Source organism: Dreissena polymorpha, chromosome 2 (assembly GCF_020536995.1).
Source record: "Dreissena polymorpha isolate Duluth1 chromosome 2, UMN_Dpol_1.0, whole genome shotgun sequence".
NCBI classification, from domain to species: Eukaryota; Metazoa; Mollusca; class Bivalvia; order Myida; family Dreissenidae; genus Dreissena; species Dreissena polymorpha.
In genome coordinates this window covers 32,057,469-32,077,814 of record NC_068356.1, presented here as the reverse complement: position 1 = coordinate 32,077,814, position 20,346 = coordinate 32,057,469, and the positions used below count along the sequence as shown (strand labels likewise).

The following is a 20,346-nucleotide window of genomic DNA, read 5'->3' as shown; positions in this document are numbered from 1 at the left end:
TAGTTAACACAAAAGATTAACTTATGAAAATGTATGTGTATATGAAATAATGAGCATACAATTTAATGTAAACAGCTCAATTAGATTGTCCTGAGAAAAACTGTAAGAAGTAAATCCATACAGAATAAAGAAAGTCTTAAAACAATAAATACATGAAAATAAACTAAAACCTTGAACCAACAAAGCCCTCAGCTGCCAAACAAATTGTGCACCCATAAACTGTGCATACTACCACCATGTTGAACATGACACTACCATGCTTACCCAAAACCCGCACTTACACTTTTCTTAAAAGTACTGTTCACTGAAAATTGGACTTTCTTATGCTGACCGTCTTGGTCAAGTTTTGGCAACTTCATGCTTAGATTGGGCATCAGTATGTCGAGGTAATCCACCTCTTTGTCCAGCATCTTGTCTAGCACCCCATCATCCTCTGCCTCACCAACTTGCCCCGCCCCCTCTCCCTCTTTATCGGGCTCCTTGAATTTCAACAGGTCATAGTCGCGGCCAAATAACTCATGGTGGAATTTCTCGTAGTTTTCAATGTCAGCACTATGCTCTCGTATCAGTCCCAGAATTCTGTTGTTATATTCCTGTAACTTCATGTGCATTTCTACTTTGACCAGTTTTAGGGCAGAGCTAACGTCCCACGAATAAGCCCTTGCCAGTTCATAATTGTCCATCAGTCTTACATCTCCATAAGGATACAGTGCCATGATTGATGTTATCCTGGTAGACTTTCCTGAATATCTTGTTCAATATATTTTTACTGATATCATTGAGAAGTGTCTATACCTTAACAAGGATCTAAACCAATGATAGCTTGTCTGATATTCTTTAGTTACAATATTTTGGCAAAAACAAATATAATGAAAACTGTGACTAAAAATTATATCCTAAAATGTATTCCCGTCTACTTTTATCTGTGGAATGCAACAATCCTTAAACTGTACAGATTATTCTTTAAAAAAAATGGCTTTTTTTCAATTTCACTACATGCAATTGAAACTGTGAACAATCTCGTTGTATCCAACTTCTAAATCCTTTCTTAAACAACTCAAGTCATAAAATGGAGATTTGTCCTTGGAAGTTGAATGATTGATTCAATCCAGTGACAGTTATTGTAAGTTTATTCCGCCATTTAATATTTCGAAATATTTTCATAACATTAACACTTATCTTTTTACAAAGAAGAACAAAATCCAAGTTGAATAAATATTGTTTTACTGCATCAAAATGCCACAAAAGTTTATAATCAAAACGGTTTATAGTCCTTTTTTCTATTGCCAAATTTCATAAGTTAAAGCCAATAAATTTGGTTTAGTCTGATAAGAGACTTTAATAACAACCATTCAACAGATGTTAACAAAAGGCTATCAGACAATCATGGAATAGTATTGATATTCTGTTATTTTAGATTACACAGCAAGTCATATTTATCTCAATGAGGCTATTGTTTTACTAAATATCAAGTTTTATATCTGATGTATAAGTTCTTTAGGAAAAATGGTGCTGAGGTTTAATAAATTGATAGAGATTTAATGTACTTAAGATTCTTTGTTAGCAATCAGTCTATCAGCAAGACTAAACACCACATAGTCGCTAGGACTTTCTGATTTCAAACTGAAAACAACAACATTATGAGATACTTACTCAAACTCAATAATCAGTAAAAACAAAAGTCAAATATACAAAAAACTACATAAATAAATCTATTATTTGAGCATGTATCAAACTATTTATAATTTGGCCATGCTCTATGAAAAGGTGGTTAATGCAGGTGCTTAAAGTGTCGTCCCACATTAGCCTGTATGGTCCGCACAGGCCAATAATGGACAACACGTTTTGCCTACACTAGATTTTGCTAAGAAGAGACTCTCTGTAAATGAAAAATATCATCAAAGCGGAAAGTGTTGTCCCTGATTAGCCTGAGCAGACTGCACAGGCTAATCTGAGACAACGCTTTACGCACATGCATTAAACACTCTTTTCACAGAGCATGGCCTACTTGTAAGCAATAAAGTCACCTTAATCTAAACAAACTTCACCCAGTGTAAAAGTTTTGGTGCATAGGTGTAGACATATAAATTGTGTGACAGTTGCAAGTTTGCCAGACATAGTATTCCATGTTTATATGTAATCAAGTAACAGTTCCCTTTACACTGTCTGCGAGTAAGTACATGTACCCACTTCTATGGGTCTATTTAACCCGCACCCTAATTGCAGTATTTTACCTTTGCTCCATCAGCAAAAGACCCGCCCTAAATAAAAACAATACAAATACAGAAGCTTTACACTTTTTGGTCCATACTCTATTCAAATTACAGCAAAAAATGTTTTGTGTTTAATTCAGTCATAATTGTGAATTGTATGATGTAGATCTAGTATTAAGATCAACATGTTTTTGGAGATCAATCTTTCATTGATTGGTTCTCCTAAACACTCAGAGAAAAACTGACAGAAAGTACTAGACTTTCACTCAGAATACTAGTTGCAATAATCCAACTTCCATAATCCAACTCCCAGTTATTGACCCTCCTGGTTTCTGAGCTGTATGTATGTCCTCATAAAAGCTCAATGCATCCAAGAAGAACTACTCAAGAAACCAAAAAATCAAAATGGAAACACCACAAAAATAACTGCTAGCACATAAGAGGCTGGTGTCAGAAATCACTAAATAGCACATCAACAGAATTTGAATGTATGAGGCAGAGCTGTAGTTGCCTAGAGATACAAGCCACAAAATAAGCAGCACAGCAACAATCATCATTTTAACATACAACACTTTCAATTAAAACAACACAATTTGATTCTTCTTATAAATCTTAAACATCAAATATTTAATATGTTTACAAGTTGGTGTTATAAAATCACTCACAAGATGGCATGGCAGGGATAAGCAACTACCGTACTTGTTAGCTAAGTATTTCTCCTACAAAATGTAGGTTTTTTCTTGAATTACTTCCTTAATAATAAGAAATATTGCAAGAAAAAATCACAGATTCAGCCTGGTTTTGCCATCTACAAGAAAATGTAAACAAAACATTTGTATGTACATGGGCTGTATATGGGCTCATTAAAGGGAGGTAATTTTCCACTGTACAGGAGTATTTTTTGAAAATTTAAATGATTTTAGTAATTGGAAACAAATTAGAGTTAAATATTTTTCTTAACAGAAACGTTAAAATGACATAAATACATATAAATTTGATGGTGCATCATGTCGTCTGCGTGTGTAAAGAGAGCTATAATATTAGTGTCCTTTTCAATAACAACCTATATTGATTGACCAGTTTGTTTTTTGTCTTTTTTGTAATCTGAATGATTTCACAGGCAAATACGCTCGGCCAATAATTGAAGGTGCTGGCATCATTTGATAGCTTTCTTTATCAATAAACCTATCATAATAATTGATTTCTTCTTGGGACAATTCATTATTTGCACAACAGCTTAATATTTTATATTCCGGAGTCATATACGTGTTTGATGAAAATTATTGTATTCTATATCTAGTTTTCTTTACTTCTAAGGCAACCGTAAATTGGAAAAATAATTAAGCATCAAACAAACTGAAAATTCATCACTTTCAATTAAATCTACCAAAATGAAGCCAAAGTTGTTTATAGATTAACTCTTTAAGGGCTTGTTTCAATTATTACTTCACTTGCTTTTTTCAGTAATAAAGAAACTTTTCAAGTCAATTTTTGATGACATTTTTACATTGTTTTTCACAGATTTAGTTAAAACCTATTTATTTTAGCTCAAATGCATCAACAGCTTCAAGTTTATTGAGATGCTCTTGAGTTTTTTTCCTGTGTTGAACCAGTACTTAGTGTCTTCGGAAAATCTAAATAAAGCTCCCTAACAGGGATTCAAGCCTGTGATCCATCAGATCTTGGATAGACATCATAAATTATCCACTACGCCAAAATGATCTTGGCATTTGATTTGGCAAAGATTTGGAATTGTTTGAATAAAAGTAAAGTTAAATACAGGCAGGTATATTGAAATCGAAAGAGAGCAGTTTATAGTATAGTTTAAATAACCGAAAAATTTATTCCATAAATGATGATACCAAATGTTAATGGCAGAAAAAAAATGTAGGCTTCTGGCTGGTATTAGCCAACTATATGTAAAAAATAAATGCTTGTAATTTGTTTGAATAAATGAACAAAGCAAAGAGCTACCATGATGTTTTTCAAGGGGATCTTTGACCTTAATACACTCTGTTATAATTTACTGTCAAAGAAATTGAAATGAAGCTGAAATTGATTTTAATGTTTGTGTTTGATCAACGATAGTTTCTGAAATGTTCTTTGTGTGTTTTGACAGACTACATAAGTAAATGAAACTAACTTCAATCACAGCTGTTTTGGATTCACATTTAAATGCTTTCAAATAATCTAAACAGCTTAGCTCTTTTCAGGTGTACAAGCCAAGGCAAATACATGAATTGATTTATTGTAAAGCAAAGTGTCATTCTGACGTAAATCAAATACCGAGCAATTAATATACAAATAAAAGCAATTTTATTTTGATGAAATGGCAATCTAAGCAAGGCACTTTATGGTCTGTTTTCAAAGCATTAACGATGCTTTGTTTGAATACAAGTTTTGTCTCCAATACAATTAGTTTATTTAACAAGGCTTAACATGATTTTTGTGCCAAGCAAATTAAAACTTGTCTTCATTGGACATCTTATATTCAATTTATCCCATCAGTACTCCACAAATTCCTTTTTTTAATTTGAAAATAAACAAAACAATATTGAAAAAAATGCTGGAAAAAACACCACAAGAAACATCAAATAATATATGAAATAAACAAAATGACATCAATTATTTCTGCGTGACGGAATGGTTGAAATAAAGCTAAGCCATGGGTATTTATTTCAACAATGCAAACCTTACCATGGGATAAAAATTATACTCAACAGTTAATGGGCATTGATAAAATTATAAGTCATTTACTATATATAAAATATATAAAAAATGTTAGTATATACATATAGGATCTCGCACGAGTTGTCATATCATACCATATTTTGTTAAACGAGTTCAGGAAAGGCTCGCTTACTAAAAAATGTCCTGGACGAGTTTAATAAAAATATGGTATGAAATGACAATGAGTGTCAGATCTTTTTTATCACATGCTTTTAAATGAGCAAATTAAATAAATATTTACGCAAACATAATGATAAATTTGGAATGCTGTTTACATTTTGTGGCGTCATTTGACGTTGCAACGTCATTCCAGCAAAATAACCAAATGCGATTGGTCAATCGAACAAAAACTTAGCCAACGAAAACGCTTAAAAAGTATATTACTTATGTGTAAGATAAAAATATTTGTAATGGTTATATAACATGGGAAACGGGGTATGGCTTGTGATAAAAGTACGTATTAATCAGGTGAGGCCTGGGGCATGGCCAGTTTTGACCACATGGACATGATTTGAACACTATACAATGTTTCCTGGATTGCAGATTTAATCATGGACATTTGCAGTTTCAGAGAATATTTTTAAATTTTAAATTTTTGAAATCTAGTTTTAGAACAGGTGACCTAAATATGCATCAGACCATAACAATTTAAAAACATTTCAAAGAGAGTCACCAAATTTTCCAAGCTCTTTAGGCTTTTTTAAAGGAAATATCATTCCATGAATTAAAAGTTGAGATACAACGCACGACACACAACTGACAATATACAAAAGGCAATCCCAAAAGCACAGCCTATAAATTGCAAAGGTGAGCTAAAAATATGCAGTTGCAGAAAATTGGAATTTTACAGGAAAAAGCAAAGCAGATAAAATGTATTCTTCAATTGGAAATACATGTAGCTAAATAAGATTTTACAATGGATAGACTGGTTGAGGAACCATAGAAATCATCATGTTACATAGAAATCATTATGTTACCTGCATTAGCATGACTTCCTCCCAGAGCTGCTGGTTGACAGTGGCATCCTTGTGTACCTCCTCAATCAGGGATCGCCAGTAAGAGCTCACAAGGAGGGCGTTCATCAGCGATGTCTTGTCCAGCATGCTCAGAATCTGCTTTGAGATGTGCACTGGCAGCATACGAATCAGGTCACAGTGCTTGGCCACACCCGAGTAAGCCTTGGCTGACGTTGGTATGACCATGTAAGCAGGGTCCAGAGATTCACTCCCGAAATCTGTGTATTCCTCATCACCCGCATCATTTTCAATGACTCCGTTCAAGGAGAAGCCAGGGAATGGGGCCCCTGTAAAGGGGTTGATCTGCTCCTGGTTGGAGTTTGTAGAGAGGAGAAGATCTAGCTCTGGGTGCTCCGCTGTGTTGAATGTGAAGGTGCTGGAAGCAATGGATCCCCGCTCTGTGTAGGCAGTGTCTGTAAAAAAAGAAGGGCAGTGCTTTTAGAAAATGGGGCTTATCAAGTGTGCATAAAGTGCGTCCCAGATTTTGCTACATGATTTTGGCTAACAAGAGACTTTCTTTCAATGGAACATACCCTGTGGGGACTGCACAGGCTAATCTGGGATGACACTTTTCACACACACATAAAACCCAGTTTTCGAAAAACAAGACGCATTTATTTACTCAATAGCCATCATACAACAAGAAACCGTCGGAGACATGTGATGCTCCCCAAAGTTTTTTTTTGTTATAATATTGCACTATATATTCAGATAAAAGGAAACGTCTTGAGGGCACAGTAGTTGGGGGGACAAGAATATTTTTATATAAAATTTCAAAGGGCCATAACTCTGTGAAAAATCATCCCACCAGAACCCGCTGATAATATGCACATCTCCTCTTGGTAGTGAAGCTTCCTATAAAGTTTCATTGAATTCCGGCCATTAGTTGCTGAGAAATAGCCCGGACAAGAATTGCACTATATGTACAGTTAATGGAAAATTTCAAAGGGCCATAACTCTGTGAAAAATCATCCGACCAGAACCTGCTGATATCATGCACACCTCCTCTTGGTAGTGAAGCTTCCCATAAAGTTTCATTGAATTCCGGTCATTAGTTGCAGAGAAATAGCCCGGACAAGAATTTCACTATATGTACAGTTTATGAAAAATTTCAAAGGGCCATAACTCTGTGAAAAATCATGCGACCAGAACCCGCTGATAATATGCACATCTCCTCTTGGTAGTGAAGCTTCCCATAAAGTTTTTCATTGAATTCCAGTCATTAGTTGCTGAAAAATAGCCCGGACAAGAATTGCACAATTATGTACAGTTAATGGAAAATTTTAAAGGGCCATAACTCTGTGAAAAATCATCCGACCAGAACCCGCTGATAATATGCACATCTCCTCTTGGTAGTGAAGCTTCCCATAAAGTTTCATTGAATTCCAGTCATTACATGTAGTTGCTAAGAAATAGCGCAGACAATAATTGCACTATATGTACAGTTAATGGAAAATTTCAAAGGGCCATAACTCTGTGAAAAATCATCTGACCAGAACCCCCTGATAATATGCACATCCCCTCTTGGTAGTGAAGCTTCCCATAAAGTTTCATTGAATTCCGGTCATTAGTTGCTGAGAAATAGCCCGGACAAAAATTGTGCAAGGACGGACACACGGATGGACGGACGGTCAGACGAAGTGGTGACTATATGCTACCCCCAAAATTTTTTTGGGGGAACATAAAAAGCTTGCAGTCGTATATAGAGCTTAATAAATATTAATCTGCTATAACAATAGCATTGAGATTTACCATGGCATATTCTTCGCTTCTCAGTGTGCAAATTACGTACAAATAATCGTTAGGTAGCTTTTTGTTCAAATTCAGCATTATGTTGTAAATTTACATGGCAACATACTTTCAGTTTGAAATGGTCAACCAAAATGTTGTGTGACTTTCAATGAAAATAAAGCATATTGACAGAATTTTATAGAAGATAGTGTGTGCTTTATCATGGAAATAACTTCCCTTATACAACTCTTAAAGTCTTATGCAAAACAAGAGATTGCCAAGCAATATGGTCCCCTACCGGTGAAACTCCACCATTGTGAGTAAAAAAAAAAAAAATAATAATAATATATTTGTTGCCATAGCAACCAAAATTTTTGATGTAAGCACAAAATGAAATGACGTGCATTATCTCCATATTGCCATCTATCCAAATTTATTTAAGTTTCATTAAAAAATATTAAGAACTTTTAAAGTTATTGCGGTATCCAGTTTTCCAGGTTTCACCGGCAGGGAACAATAAACAAGAATTAATGATTGTCTAATTTATTGCTAAACAGAAAGATAAGTCACAATGGTTGGACTATAAGAACAATAAGTCACAAAAGTGTGACAGTTTTTTTGACAATCAAAATTGTACAATCGCAAGAGGTATGCCGCTGATCTTACATTTTTCAAAAGTTATTGTTTAAAATTCAATTTGCTGAATTCCCCTTAAGTTGTTACAAACTGGTAGCTGTACTGAGTCAACCTGGACATTGGTTGATTTTCTCATACTTGTAGTTAAGTTATTAGACATAATTAGTCAGAGACTACTTAAAGGCAATTAGTGAAAGTTTGCAAACCTGTATCAATAACACCTGTTATGCTCCAAGCATTGCTTTTGATGGAAGGCTTTCAAGTAATTAAAGGTTCACTTTGTTAGGTGCACATAAAGGTGAAAGCTGCATGTTTAACTGGATGAAAAGTCATTGATCACCTCAGCAAATACATTGGAGTATGGATTGTCAATACTCTATTGGCTGTAAATACCCAGATTAAACATTAGCCAAGGTTTAATCCATATATATTGGAAGTATCCAAGCAATTTACAAATTAGCAATTAAAATATATACAACTAGAAATGGCGCGGCAGAGGCCGACGCGTATCCCCATGCTGCATGTTTGACCCAGGGGTGCCCTAGAATTGGTAATGGGGCCATGCATAGTTGAGATTGACCGTATTGTCATAAGAGAAGTTCAGTATCAATTAGAAGTGAATTGGTGTAGAAATGAAGAAATTATAGTAAAAGGCAATTTTGGGTGGGCGTGGCCTATGTGGGCTGGGCGCCCCAGGGTTGGTAATGGGGCCATGCATAGTTGAGATTGACTGTATTGTAATAAGAGAGGTTCAGTATCAATTTGAATTGAATCTGTGTAGAAATAAGGTAATTATAGTAAAAGGCAATTTTGGGTGGGCGTGGCCTATGTGGGCAGGGCGCCCCAGGGTTGGTAATGGGGCCATGCATAGTTGAGATTAACCGTGTTGTCATAAGAGAGGTTCAGTATCAATTTGAAGTCAATCGGTGCAGAAATGAAGAAGTTATAGTAAAAGGCAATTTTGGGTGGGCGTGGCCTATTTGGGCGGGGCGCCTCATGGCTGGTTATGGGGCCATGCATAGCTGAGGTTGACCATATTGTCATAAGAAAGGTTCAGTATCAATTTGAAGTGAATCGGTGTAGAAATGACAAAATTATAGAAAAAGGCAATTTTGGGTGGGCGTGGCCTATGTGGCCGGGGCGCCCCAGGGTTGGTAATGGGGCCATGCATAGTTGAGATTAACCGTACCAGTATTGTCATAAGAGAGGCTCAGTATCAATTTGAAGACAATCAGTGTAGAAATGAAGAAATTATAGTAAAATAACCTTAAAAAAATGAGTAAAAATCTCTGATCCACCCCAACCCCCATAACTTTTGACCCAGGGGTCAGATCAAAATTCCAAATAGTGCAGGGTCGCTCATATGCTCATAGCTACCATGTGTGTAAGTTTCAAGGTGTAGTGCTAATAGTGTAGGAGGAGATAGTGGCCAGGACGGAGGGACGGACAGACGGACGGTGGAGATAACCACAATATCCCCACGCTTTTCAAAAAGCGTGGGGATAAAGACAATTTTGGGTGGGTGTGGCCTATTATGGGCAGGGCGCCCCAGGGTTGGTATTGGGGCCATACATAGTTGAGATTGACCATATTGTCATAAGAGATGTTCAGTATCAATTTGAAGTAAATCGGTGTAGAAATGAAGAAATTATAGAAAAAGGCAATTTTGGGTGGGCGTGGCCTATGTGGCTGGGGCGCCCCAGGGTTGGTTATAGGGCCATGCATAGTTGAGATTGATTGTATTGTCATAAAAGAAGTATAGTATCAATTTGAAGTGAATCGGTGTAGAGATGAAGAAATTATAGTAAAAGGCAATTTTGGGTGAGCGTGGCCTATGTGGGCGGGGCGCCCCAGGGTTGGTAATGGGGCCATGCATAGTTGAGACTAACTGTATTGTCATAAGAGAGGTTCAATATCAATTTGAAGTGAATCGGTGTAGAAATGAAGAAATTATAGTAAAAGGCATTTTTAGGTGGGCGTGGCCTATGTGGGCATGGCCTATGTGGGCAGGGCGCCCCAGGGTTGGTAATGGGGCCATGCATAGCTGAGATTGACCGTATTGTCATAAGAGGGGTTCAGTATCGATTTGAAGTGAATCAGTGTAGAAATGAAGAAATTATAGTAAAGGGCAATTTGGGGTGGGCGTGGCCTATGTGGCCGGGGCGCCCCAGGGTTGGTAATGGGGCCATGCATAGTTGAGATTGACCGTTTTGTCATAAGAGAGGCTCAGTATCAATTTGAAGTAAATCAGTGCAGAAATTAAGAAGTTAATGTAAAATAACATAAAAATGATTGAAAATCTCTGACCAGGCCCCGCCCCAACCCCAATAACTTTCGACCCAGTGGTCAGATCAAAATTCCTTCACTGTCACCGTCGCACATATGCTCATAGCTACCATGTATGTAAGTTTCAAGGTTCTAGTGCTAATAGTGTAGGAGGAGCAGGTGGCCAGGACGGACGGACAGACGCACATCACCACAATATCCCCACTTATTCTCCGAAAAACGTGGGGATAAAAACTGACTTCAAAGGAACCTGTGTTATTGAGTGTTTATTTCAATTAAGTAACATCAATCAAATGCGTGAGGTCATAGAACAATACTAGAAATGGCGCGGCAGAGGCCGACGCGTATCCCCACGCCGCATGTTTGACCCAAGGGCGCCCCAGGGTTGATCATGGGGCCAAGCATAGTTGAGATTGACTGTATTGTCATAAGAGAAGTTCAGTATCAATTAGAAGTGAATGGGTGTAAAAATAAAGAAGTTATAGTAAAAGGCAATTTTGGGAGGGTGTGGCCTATGTGGGCGGGGTGCCCCAGGGTTGGTAATGGGGCCATGCATAGTTGAGATTGACCGTATTGTCATAAGAGAGGTTCAGTATCAATTTGAAGTGAATCAGTGTATTAATGAAGAAATTATAGTAAAAGGCAATTTTGGGCGGGTGTGGTCTATGTGGGCGTGGCGCCCCAGGGTTGGCAACGGGGCCATGCATAGTTGAGTTTGACCGTTTTGTCATAAGAGAGGTTCAGTATCAATTTGAAGTGAATCAGTGTAGAAATGAAGAAGTTAATGTAAAATAACCTAAATTTTTTTTATAGTAAATGGATTTTTTTGGTGGGTGTGGCCTATGTGGGCGGGCGCCCCAGGGTTGGGATTGGGGCCATGCATAGTTGAGATTGACCCTAATGTCATAACAAAAGTTCAGTATCAATTTGAAGTGAATCCGTGTAGAAATGAAAAAATTATAGTAAATGGAAATTTTTGGTGGGTGTGGCCTATGTGGGCGGGGCGCCCCAGGGTTGGGAATGGGGCCATGCATGGTTGAGATTGACCGTATTGTCATAGGTGAGGTCCAGTATCAATTTGAAGTGAATCGGTGTAGAAATAAAGAAGTAAATGTAAAATAACCTAAAAAAATGAGTGATAATTTCTGACGCGGCCCCACCCCAACCCCTATAACTTTTGACCCAGGGGTCAGATCAAAATTCCAAATAGTGCACCGTCGCACATATGCTCATAGCTACCATGTGTGTAAATTTCAAGGTTCTAGTGCTTTTAGTGTAGGAGGAGATAGTGGCCAGGACGGACGGACGGACAGACAGACGGACGGACGGACGGCGGAGATCACCACAATATCCCCACCTTTTTTTCAAAAAGCGTGGGGATAATGAATTAAAGAGTTAAACTTCACCAAGAATACTCTATAGAACAAGCTGATAACTCTCAATGGACATTCTTTTGTGTACCTTAACTCCTGTAAATTCTTCAATTTACCTGAACAAAAGCTATTGAAATAATGTGGAAATAGTTCTATACCAAACCACATTATTAAACAATCATTTATCATTAAAAAAATAAACAGGAATTAAACACAAATGAATTATTTAAACACACTCAATACAAAGAAGCAGAATGAAACCATGGTAAAAGATTTATTGATTTCTTTTATTTTTCTTAATCAACAAAAATTCCTTGTTTCAAAATTTGCCTTGTTAAACATCTGTGTTTCATTGAGTTGTGAAGAATGTATTAATCTGTGGTAAAAATGTTTACACAGAAAAAATGTTACAATACATTTAAAACTATTCTAAGAGCATGAAAGGCTTATTTGACTAATTCAAGGGCCATAAATCAGAAGTGTTTCAGGGAATTAAGCTAGATGCAGAACTTGGTTTAAATTATATGCTTGCAAACATTATAATAAAGTTTGATGATACAATCTCAACTTTTCGAGTTAGAGAGCAGATAAGGAAAATTTTCAAATTTTGAATAATTCAAGGGCCAAAACTCAGAAATGTTTCAGGTGATCTGATTTATTGCCTACAACCATCACAAGACACTTGAGGATATGATTGAAACTACCTGGTATTTCAGATAGAGAGAGGTCAATAATAATTTGGCCACTTTTTAAAATAATTCAATGGTCATAATTCAAATGTGATTCTGGTGATCTAGCTTAACCCTTTCAGTGCTGGAACCAAATTTTGAAGGCCTTTGCAAACAGTTTGGATCCCTATGAGATGCCACAGAACGTGGCATCTCATCGGGATCCAAACTGTTTGCTATTCTGATAGTATTCTTTGAAAAAAAAGCAAAGAAAATGCTTATTTTAAAAATTCAGCAGAAGACATTTTAGCAGACAACAAATTTCCCAGCAGGCAAAGGGTTAATGATGATTCGATTTTAACTGGTGCAGTAAGTGAGCACAATAGGTTTATATGGCTATTTGGCTATGTTTCTTATTTAAGTGCCATGTTTCAGCAGTGCATCAAATGATCTGGTTATTCAACAAACTTGGTTTAGATATTATGCCCACAAACATAATCGCCAAGTTTCATGGCGATCCGATTTTAATTGTTTAATTTGTACAGGTAGTAAGTATTTAAGAATGTTAGTGTTACTATTAGTAGGTGTCCATCGTTTGCTTGCTAACAGTCATTAAAATACTGCTATTTTCCTAATCTTTACAGATGGCCGTAAAAACAATTAATATGAGCTTTTAGTCTGGGAAAACATAGCTCAAAGCATGTGCTTAAAGTGTTTTCCATATAACCCTGTCAACCTTAACTGGATCATTGCTAGGAAGAGATTTCCTTTATAGAAAAATGAAAATAAAAGGAGAAAATTTTGTCCCTGATAAGCATGGTTTTGGACTGCACAGGCTAATCTGGTGAAAAAAGATTGTTGTCTTATTTTGGTGGATGTCTACATCAAATATGATTTACCACATTTGAAAACTGCATGTTATTTTATAAATAATGAAATATTTAAAGTTTAATTAACATGGTTTTTATTTTAAAGATTTTCGGAAAGGTGAATTTTTTTTAACAAACAGACATCCAACAAAAGATAAGATTTTGGTGCAGTTTTCTAAACTGAAAACACAAGGATACCATGTGTTAACAACAAAGCCAAACAGTAAAGCAAGAGTGACAGGTAGATTAGCACTAATCTAGTCCTGGACATTTACTTCATACACAAATGATTGTTGCACAATTAAGTACATGCTGCTTGACAGACTGAATTGCCTTTAGAGGCTTAAAATATACAGAAAACCAAACCCATATGTATACAAATTAATCAATTTCAATTTAAAACTTCCACTCATTTACTTGAAATAACAAGTAAATAAACAATCTGGCACGCCTAGCTTATCTGTATCAAAATTAAATAAACATTTGGTACCCAATATATTACCCTGTAAGTCATATATTATGTCAACAAAGAGTTTGTACGTAAATACATAGTATAAATTCACAGTAAAGCAATCATCTGAAGTAAGATTTTCTTTAAACAACTTTGTCATCATACAATTTACTTTAAATGAAAATTGAGTTTTTTTCTGGTAATCATATGAAATTGTGATTCTCATATTTTGGTGCATAAAAAAAAATGGCTAAAATGACCTTTGATTTCTTTAAGTTATTTTATCCTGCCTTTTTGTCAGTTTTACAATTTCATGGTGTAATAAACTGAAAAAGAATTCAATAATTCAAAAATCAGTATAGCCTCAAATAAAAACACTTACTGATTCTTAATGAGAAGTTGATTTTAGCAATGAACTTGTTAAGTTAACAGTTAAGATATTTCCCCAAACCTGACAATTGTAAATGCTACTGAACATGACAAAGGGTTTTTCATTGACTTGAACCATTATTGATCCATTCTCTATAAAAACAGGCTGAATGCTTGAGCATTAAGAGTCACAGCCAGTGCAGTGTGCAGAGGCTAGTCAGGGAGGACACTTTCCGCTTTGACCGGATGTTCCATTGGAATAGTCTACATTTAAAAGAAAAATTTCATCAAAAGCGTAAAGTGCTGTCTCTGATGACAGACCGCGCAAGCTAATCTGGAACAAAAATGTACACACATGCATTAATTCCCCTTTACAGAGAGTGAGGCTCAATTCTTACCTCCAAACTCCTCGGCAGCCTTGATCTCCGAGCTGAGCAGTGTGCGGGCCTGCACCCCCACCGTGTGGAGAAGATGGGCATCACACATCTGCAGTACAACTAGCGCAAAGTTAGACTTGCTCCAGTAGTTCTGGTCCCCATACCACTGCCAAGTGGAGATAATAAAATTATTCACGTCTTTTGCTGACATTGCTCTATCTGAGCTTAGGGTGGGTGTGTCCGTCTCCAGGCTAGGGTTCGTTCGGCTACGTGAATATGTGAAGTCTTTATACAGCACAGGCTGAAGCAGTTTGACCACCTGATTCAGCAGTTCTGGACTGTGAGTCCTCTGCATGAGTCCTAGCATGAAACGCTTCTTGGAGTGGTCGCCAAGTCGTGGAAACCACTGTTTGATTTCTCTTAGCTTTACATTCAGCTTGCATGTTTCGCATTCACTGCAAGTCGTGGTCTTCTCAGTGTTGTTACACCTAAGCTGTGAGGCCTGGCCAAGGTTGAACTCAAAGACCTCGATGTTTGGAGCAGAATGCTTCATCATGTCGTCGCAGCTACTGGTCACGCTGGACGTCTCACTGTATCTGCACACCTCCAGCATCATTATTTTGGAGGTGTATTCCGGATAGCAAATATATCACTGGAGGTAATTGATCCTGAAAAAATTTGAAACTTAGTTTGGTACACATTTTCATATGATTTTAGAAATATCAAATAAATCTAATGTCCTATGTTGTAACAAGTGGCTCAAGAACACCCTGTCTAAACTATTGTAAGCTTTAAATTAGTTAAGATTACTACAAGTTTAGAAGAAAATGTATTTTAGATTAGCAAAGGATTATAAGAAATGTCTCTTTCATAATCCATCTGATCCCTCAAACAAAATGATATGCTTAATACCTTAAGTACTACATGTATAATGTATTCATAAAAGACTGTTGCTATACATAATAGTTCATAATAGTTGTTGTAAGGAATAATCTGAAAGATTTCAATCAGTAACAGGATTACAATATTTAAAGAGAGTTAATGTATGATTTTTATATGTGTTAAATTGTAATATATTGATAAAAATATGTTACAATAACACAAAATAGGCAAAAAAAATTATACATTGAAGATGAATTTCATAAAATGCAGCAAAATTAAATTAGCGCCCCGAGCCGATTGTGACAATGATATTTCGTACATATTTTCCTAAAAAAAATTAAGCATTTGTCTTTTTATTAGGATCGGAGTTAGTGTGTGTGTGTCGTATGAATAGATATCGTTGCAGAAAAGTAAAATGATCTGTAAAACTAAATTAAGATTCATAACGTACATGCATGATATACATGCTGGCAAATTCGACTGTACAGACATTTTCGATTTCAGAATTAAATATCTGGCTTATTTCGCATTTTTCGACACACGTTTTTCTTAACTTTTATTTTAATTTATATTGAAATATATGTATAATTTTTTTTTACCCATCTTATATAAATTCATAAATATTTGACAAAATCGTGCATACTCTCTTTAACCCCTTATTGAATCTGTGTAAAAATTGTATTCAACATTAAATATTTACCATGATGGACACCTTAAAATTAAAATATCCAATTAAGTTAAAGCTCCTTAATAACCAATATTTCTGTTGGAAAACCTGAGCTGTTATATTTTAAATATCACAAGTCAGCACAATGTTTTGTATTTTGTAAATTCAGTGTGAGAAACTTGCCAGTTATTGAAACTACCACAGCTATAGACACAGGCCAATCAGATAAACTTAAAATCAATATGGCCACACTTCAAATTCATATTAAATCTTCTAGCAGCTATTTAGCAACCAAATCATATGGTAATACAAATATTTGCTTATTATGTTTTTTTCACAGTTTTGGGAATGAGGCAGGGGTACTTTGAAGTGGGAAAAATCCTATAGTTTTAACAAAAATGGGCATATTTGTGTTGCTAAAATGTTTTAAAATTAAGGTTTTTAACACTATAAATGTATTGGTCAATTTTCTACTTAAAGAGCTGGATAGGTATATAAACTAAATATTTGATCGAACAAAAAGAAACCTTCAATTGTAAGTTTTAGGCATCGGCCATGTTGGAAAAATGTATTTTCTTTTGGAGATTGGGGAAAAACACGGCAGTTGTGAGCGATCGGTATAAGCTTAGTCGGTTATGTTTGGCAATATTGAGTTACCGGTACTTCTCATAATTGGGGATTTTATTCCAACAAATTGCATCATTGTATCATTTATTTCCCATTAAGTATCTGTACTAATTAAATAAGATTTGTATAAGCTACTTACTTATCTTGGAATATCAAGAAAGTCTGTACTAGATGTAGGTTTTTCTTTCCAAGGTAATTGCGATTTAGAGAACAACTTTTTTGATGAAAATTTGTGTTAGACCTCCCATTTATTACATCAGGTTTGTAAGGTATTTTATCTTGTCAAAATCTGACAACTGTTAACATGCATTTATAAAATGAGTGATGATACAATTATATGAAACCATTAGTTAATATATTGATTACACACATAACGTCAAACAAATACACAGTGACGTGTACTTTCTGGGGAAAGGTTCGCTTGAAAAAAAATAAAACAAAAGTGACTATAAATGAAATAGAAAGCGACAGTGGTACCCTACCAAACTCAAATGACATTACAGGTACCTTCAATTCATATTACAAAAATGTGTTTACTCTGAAATACTTAAACATGCATAATACTTATCTTCCTGCTAAATTGGACAATAAAGTACAAATGTTTTTGCAATCAAACCTAGTATCCAGCCAAAGATGTATCATTTGATGAAATTGCAGAAAAAGTGAAATGCTTAAATTGGTAAAAAGCACCTAGACATGACAAAATAGTTAATGAGCACCTAAAACATGTGGGGACAGTCCGCTCAATATAATATTAGACACTGTTCCCTTTGATTTAACTAGCAACATTATGTTCCATATGGTTGCAAGATGGGAATAATCATCCCTTTTCACAAGGAAGGGAAACCGAAAACTAAATGCAGCAGCTATCGCTCAATCACACAGCCAATTTATACAGCTCTTTGATAAACTTCTCCTTTCAAGGATAATCAAATGGTGCATCAACAATCAGAAAACATATCCAAACACCCAACAGAATGCCTACCACAAAGAACTGGGTTCTATAACCATTTCGTTCATTCTACAGGAATGTATATACTTAAATATGGAAATCGACTCCTCCTTGCATTTGACTCTGCTGGACACTTCTCTTGCATATGACAACATCATTCACATTATAATGTGACGTTCATAAAATGTTACATAGACATTCAAACCGCAGTGTGCGTTCATGTGGTAATAACTATTCCATTTCCGGTTTGACAGGGAGTCAGGCAAGGGGGATTCCTGTCAACCTGGTTGCCGTGGAGTTTTTTTATTATTTTGGGAATGGGGCCGGGACCCTTTGGATTGGGACAATATGCGGCGTTTTGACAAAAATTGGGAAATTAGTGTTGTTGTTGTTTTGCTAAAAATTCTTCAAATTGAGAATACAAGTGTTTTCGGTATTATATATTTACTATGTTTGAACTTATATGGATGGGAGTTGAAAAAAATATTAAGATCTTAAAGAAACCTTCCATTCGGAATTTTTAGCTCCCATTTGGGAAAAATATATACTTTTTCCATTCAGAATGGGGCCAATTACTGGACCCAATTTTGAATGAAAACAAGAGATAAGAGATGTGTTCGTCAGAAACACAATCCCCCCTACTGCGCCGCTTTAAATGAATTACTATTTATCATTTGGCAGGTAAAGAAATCATCTCCCTTTAAAGCTTATTACTTCCCTTGGATTTTGTCCAATCCAAACGGGGGGGGGGGGGGGGGGGGTCTGTAGACAGTCAAAAACTGACCAAGTCAGACATCACTGACAACCAAGGCCTGTGGTTTATCAAAGAGATCATAGCCAGAGTTCATCATGTATCTATGGACATAAGTCCACAGGTATGTAATGAACCCTACCATTCACAAATTAGTACAGGAAAGAAATGATAATTGATCATTTAAAAAAAAAACTTTGACAAATCAATCATTTGAATTATAAATAATCAAAATAAAAAATCTGTACAGTTACTGTGAAAAGAACTTAAATTCTTGGTAAGGGAATATATAATCTCAGATTTATAATTATATAAATTACTTCCCTTGAAAATAATTGTCTCTAACAAATCTCCATTTTTAGTAGCAAATAATTAAAAGCCACTACCATGACTGTAGATTCACCACTCAAAATGTGCAGCTCCATGAGATACACATGCATGCCAAATATCAAGTTGCTATGTTCAATATTGAATAATTATCTCCCTTTAAAGCTTATTACTTCCCTTGGATTTGTATTTTTGACCTTAGACCTTGAAGGATGACCTTGACCTTTTACCACGATGTGTTTGTCAGAAAGACAATGCCACCTACTGCGCCACTTTGATTTATTTAACAAAAATATATAATTTGGCAGGTCAGATAATTATGTCCATTTAAAGCTTGTTACTTCCCTTGGATTTAATTTTTCAACCCCGTGACCTAGTTTTTGACCCGGCATGACCCATCTTCGAACTTGACCCAGATATTGTCTAGATATAACTTCTGACCAAGTTATGTAAAGATCGGATGAAAACTATTTGAATTAGAGAGCGGACGCGAAAAGTGTGACAGACTGACAAACAGACTGACGGACAGTGCAAAAACTTTATACCTCCTTTTCTTCGAAAGGGGTCATAAAAATCACTGGGTTGTATCTTCTTTTTGTAAACAAGGTACTGTGTGATTTAGTTATCAGGACATGTAACTACCAATGGCCTCCTTAACACCAAGAATTCAACTCTAGCAGACGACGTCGCACTAATTTCATGCAGGTCGCAATCATCACAGGGACAATTTAATATCGTAATGAGATTTGCTTACACATGGGAATAACGACATCGTGAAGAAAAATGCACTTATATGGTTTGTGGGAAAAGCAGGGTGTTGCCTCAAACTACAGTAAACATCTATGACAAAGATGAGCCCTTCGGACTCAGCATAACACTTGGGAATTATGCGCTACAGATCGCTAAACTTACGGTCTTCACACACAACTATAAAGGAAACCACCTACAACATTCATCTGTTGAAAATGGCTGATCTCGTGGATAAGTTATCCATCCCCACAGCAATGAACAGAACGGAACTCTGGTCATTTTTGACAAACTACGATGTCCTCACACTTGAAAGATTTCTGAGATATACAGCAAAAATGTGTCAAAATCTGCCAACTCACACAAGAACTGATGTGCCATTAAACCTAATCAGTTGGTAACCAATCATTGCTAAAATTGACTTAAGAAAATTGACGTTCTTTCTTTTCTATTTTAATAATATTTGTATATCCATTCCTGACAATGCAGATGAGAAAAAAATATTGCAATATAATTAAGGTTTGAAAAAGTAAAGAAACTTGACATACACTCTGCTTTTAAATTTTGTGTCCTTTAATGGTTTATATGCTATGTTATGATGCACAAGACAAATGCTGAACAGCAAAATGTTGCGCATAATACGCACTATGTACAAGTCGGTCAAAGCATGTGTT

General features: G+C 35.8%; 1 protein-coding gene across 3 annotated transcripts in view; it reads right to left on the bottom strand.

The window, feature by feature from the left end:
• The window catches only part of LOC127866496 (F-box and WD repeat domain containing protein 10B-like), a 40,133-nt gene that overhangs the window by 16,657 nt on the left and 3,130 nt on the right, over positions 1-20,346 (bottom strand). The window contains exons 1-3 of one of the 3 annotated variants that reach the window (XM_052407046.1): positions 16,302-16,448; positions 14,741-15,387; positions 5,921-6,372 (exon numbers count right to left, since the gene is read on the bottom strand). In XM_052407046.1, the coding sequence (XP_052263006.1) occupies positions 5,921-6,372; positions 14,741-15,335 (1,047 nt within the window). In that variant the 5' untranslated portion in view covers positions 15,336-15,387; positions 16,302-16,448. Of the gene's footprint in view, positions 1-281; positions 1,315-5,920; positions 6,373-14,740; positions 15,388-16,301; positions 16,449-20,346 lie in introns of those variants that run through there. The other 2 variants (XM_052407045.1, XM_052407047.1) reach the window with 2 other exon arrangements.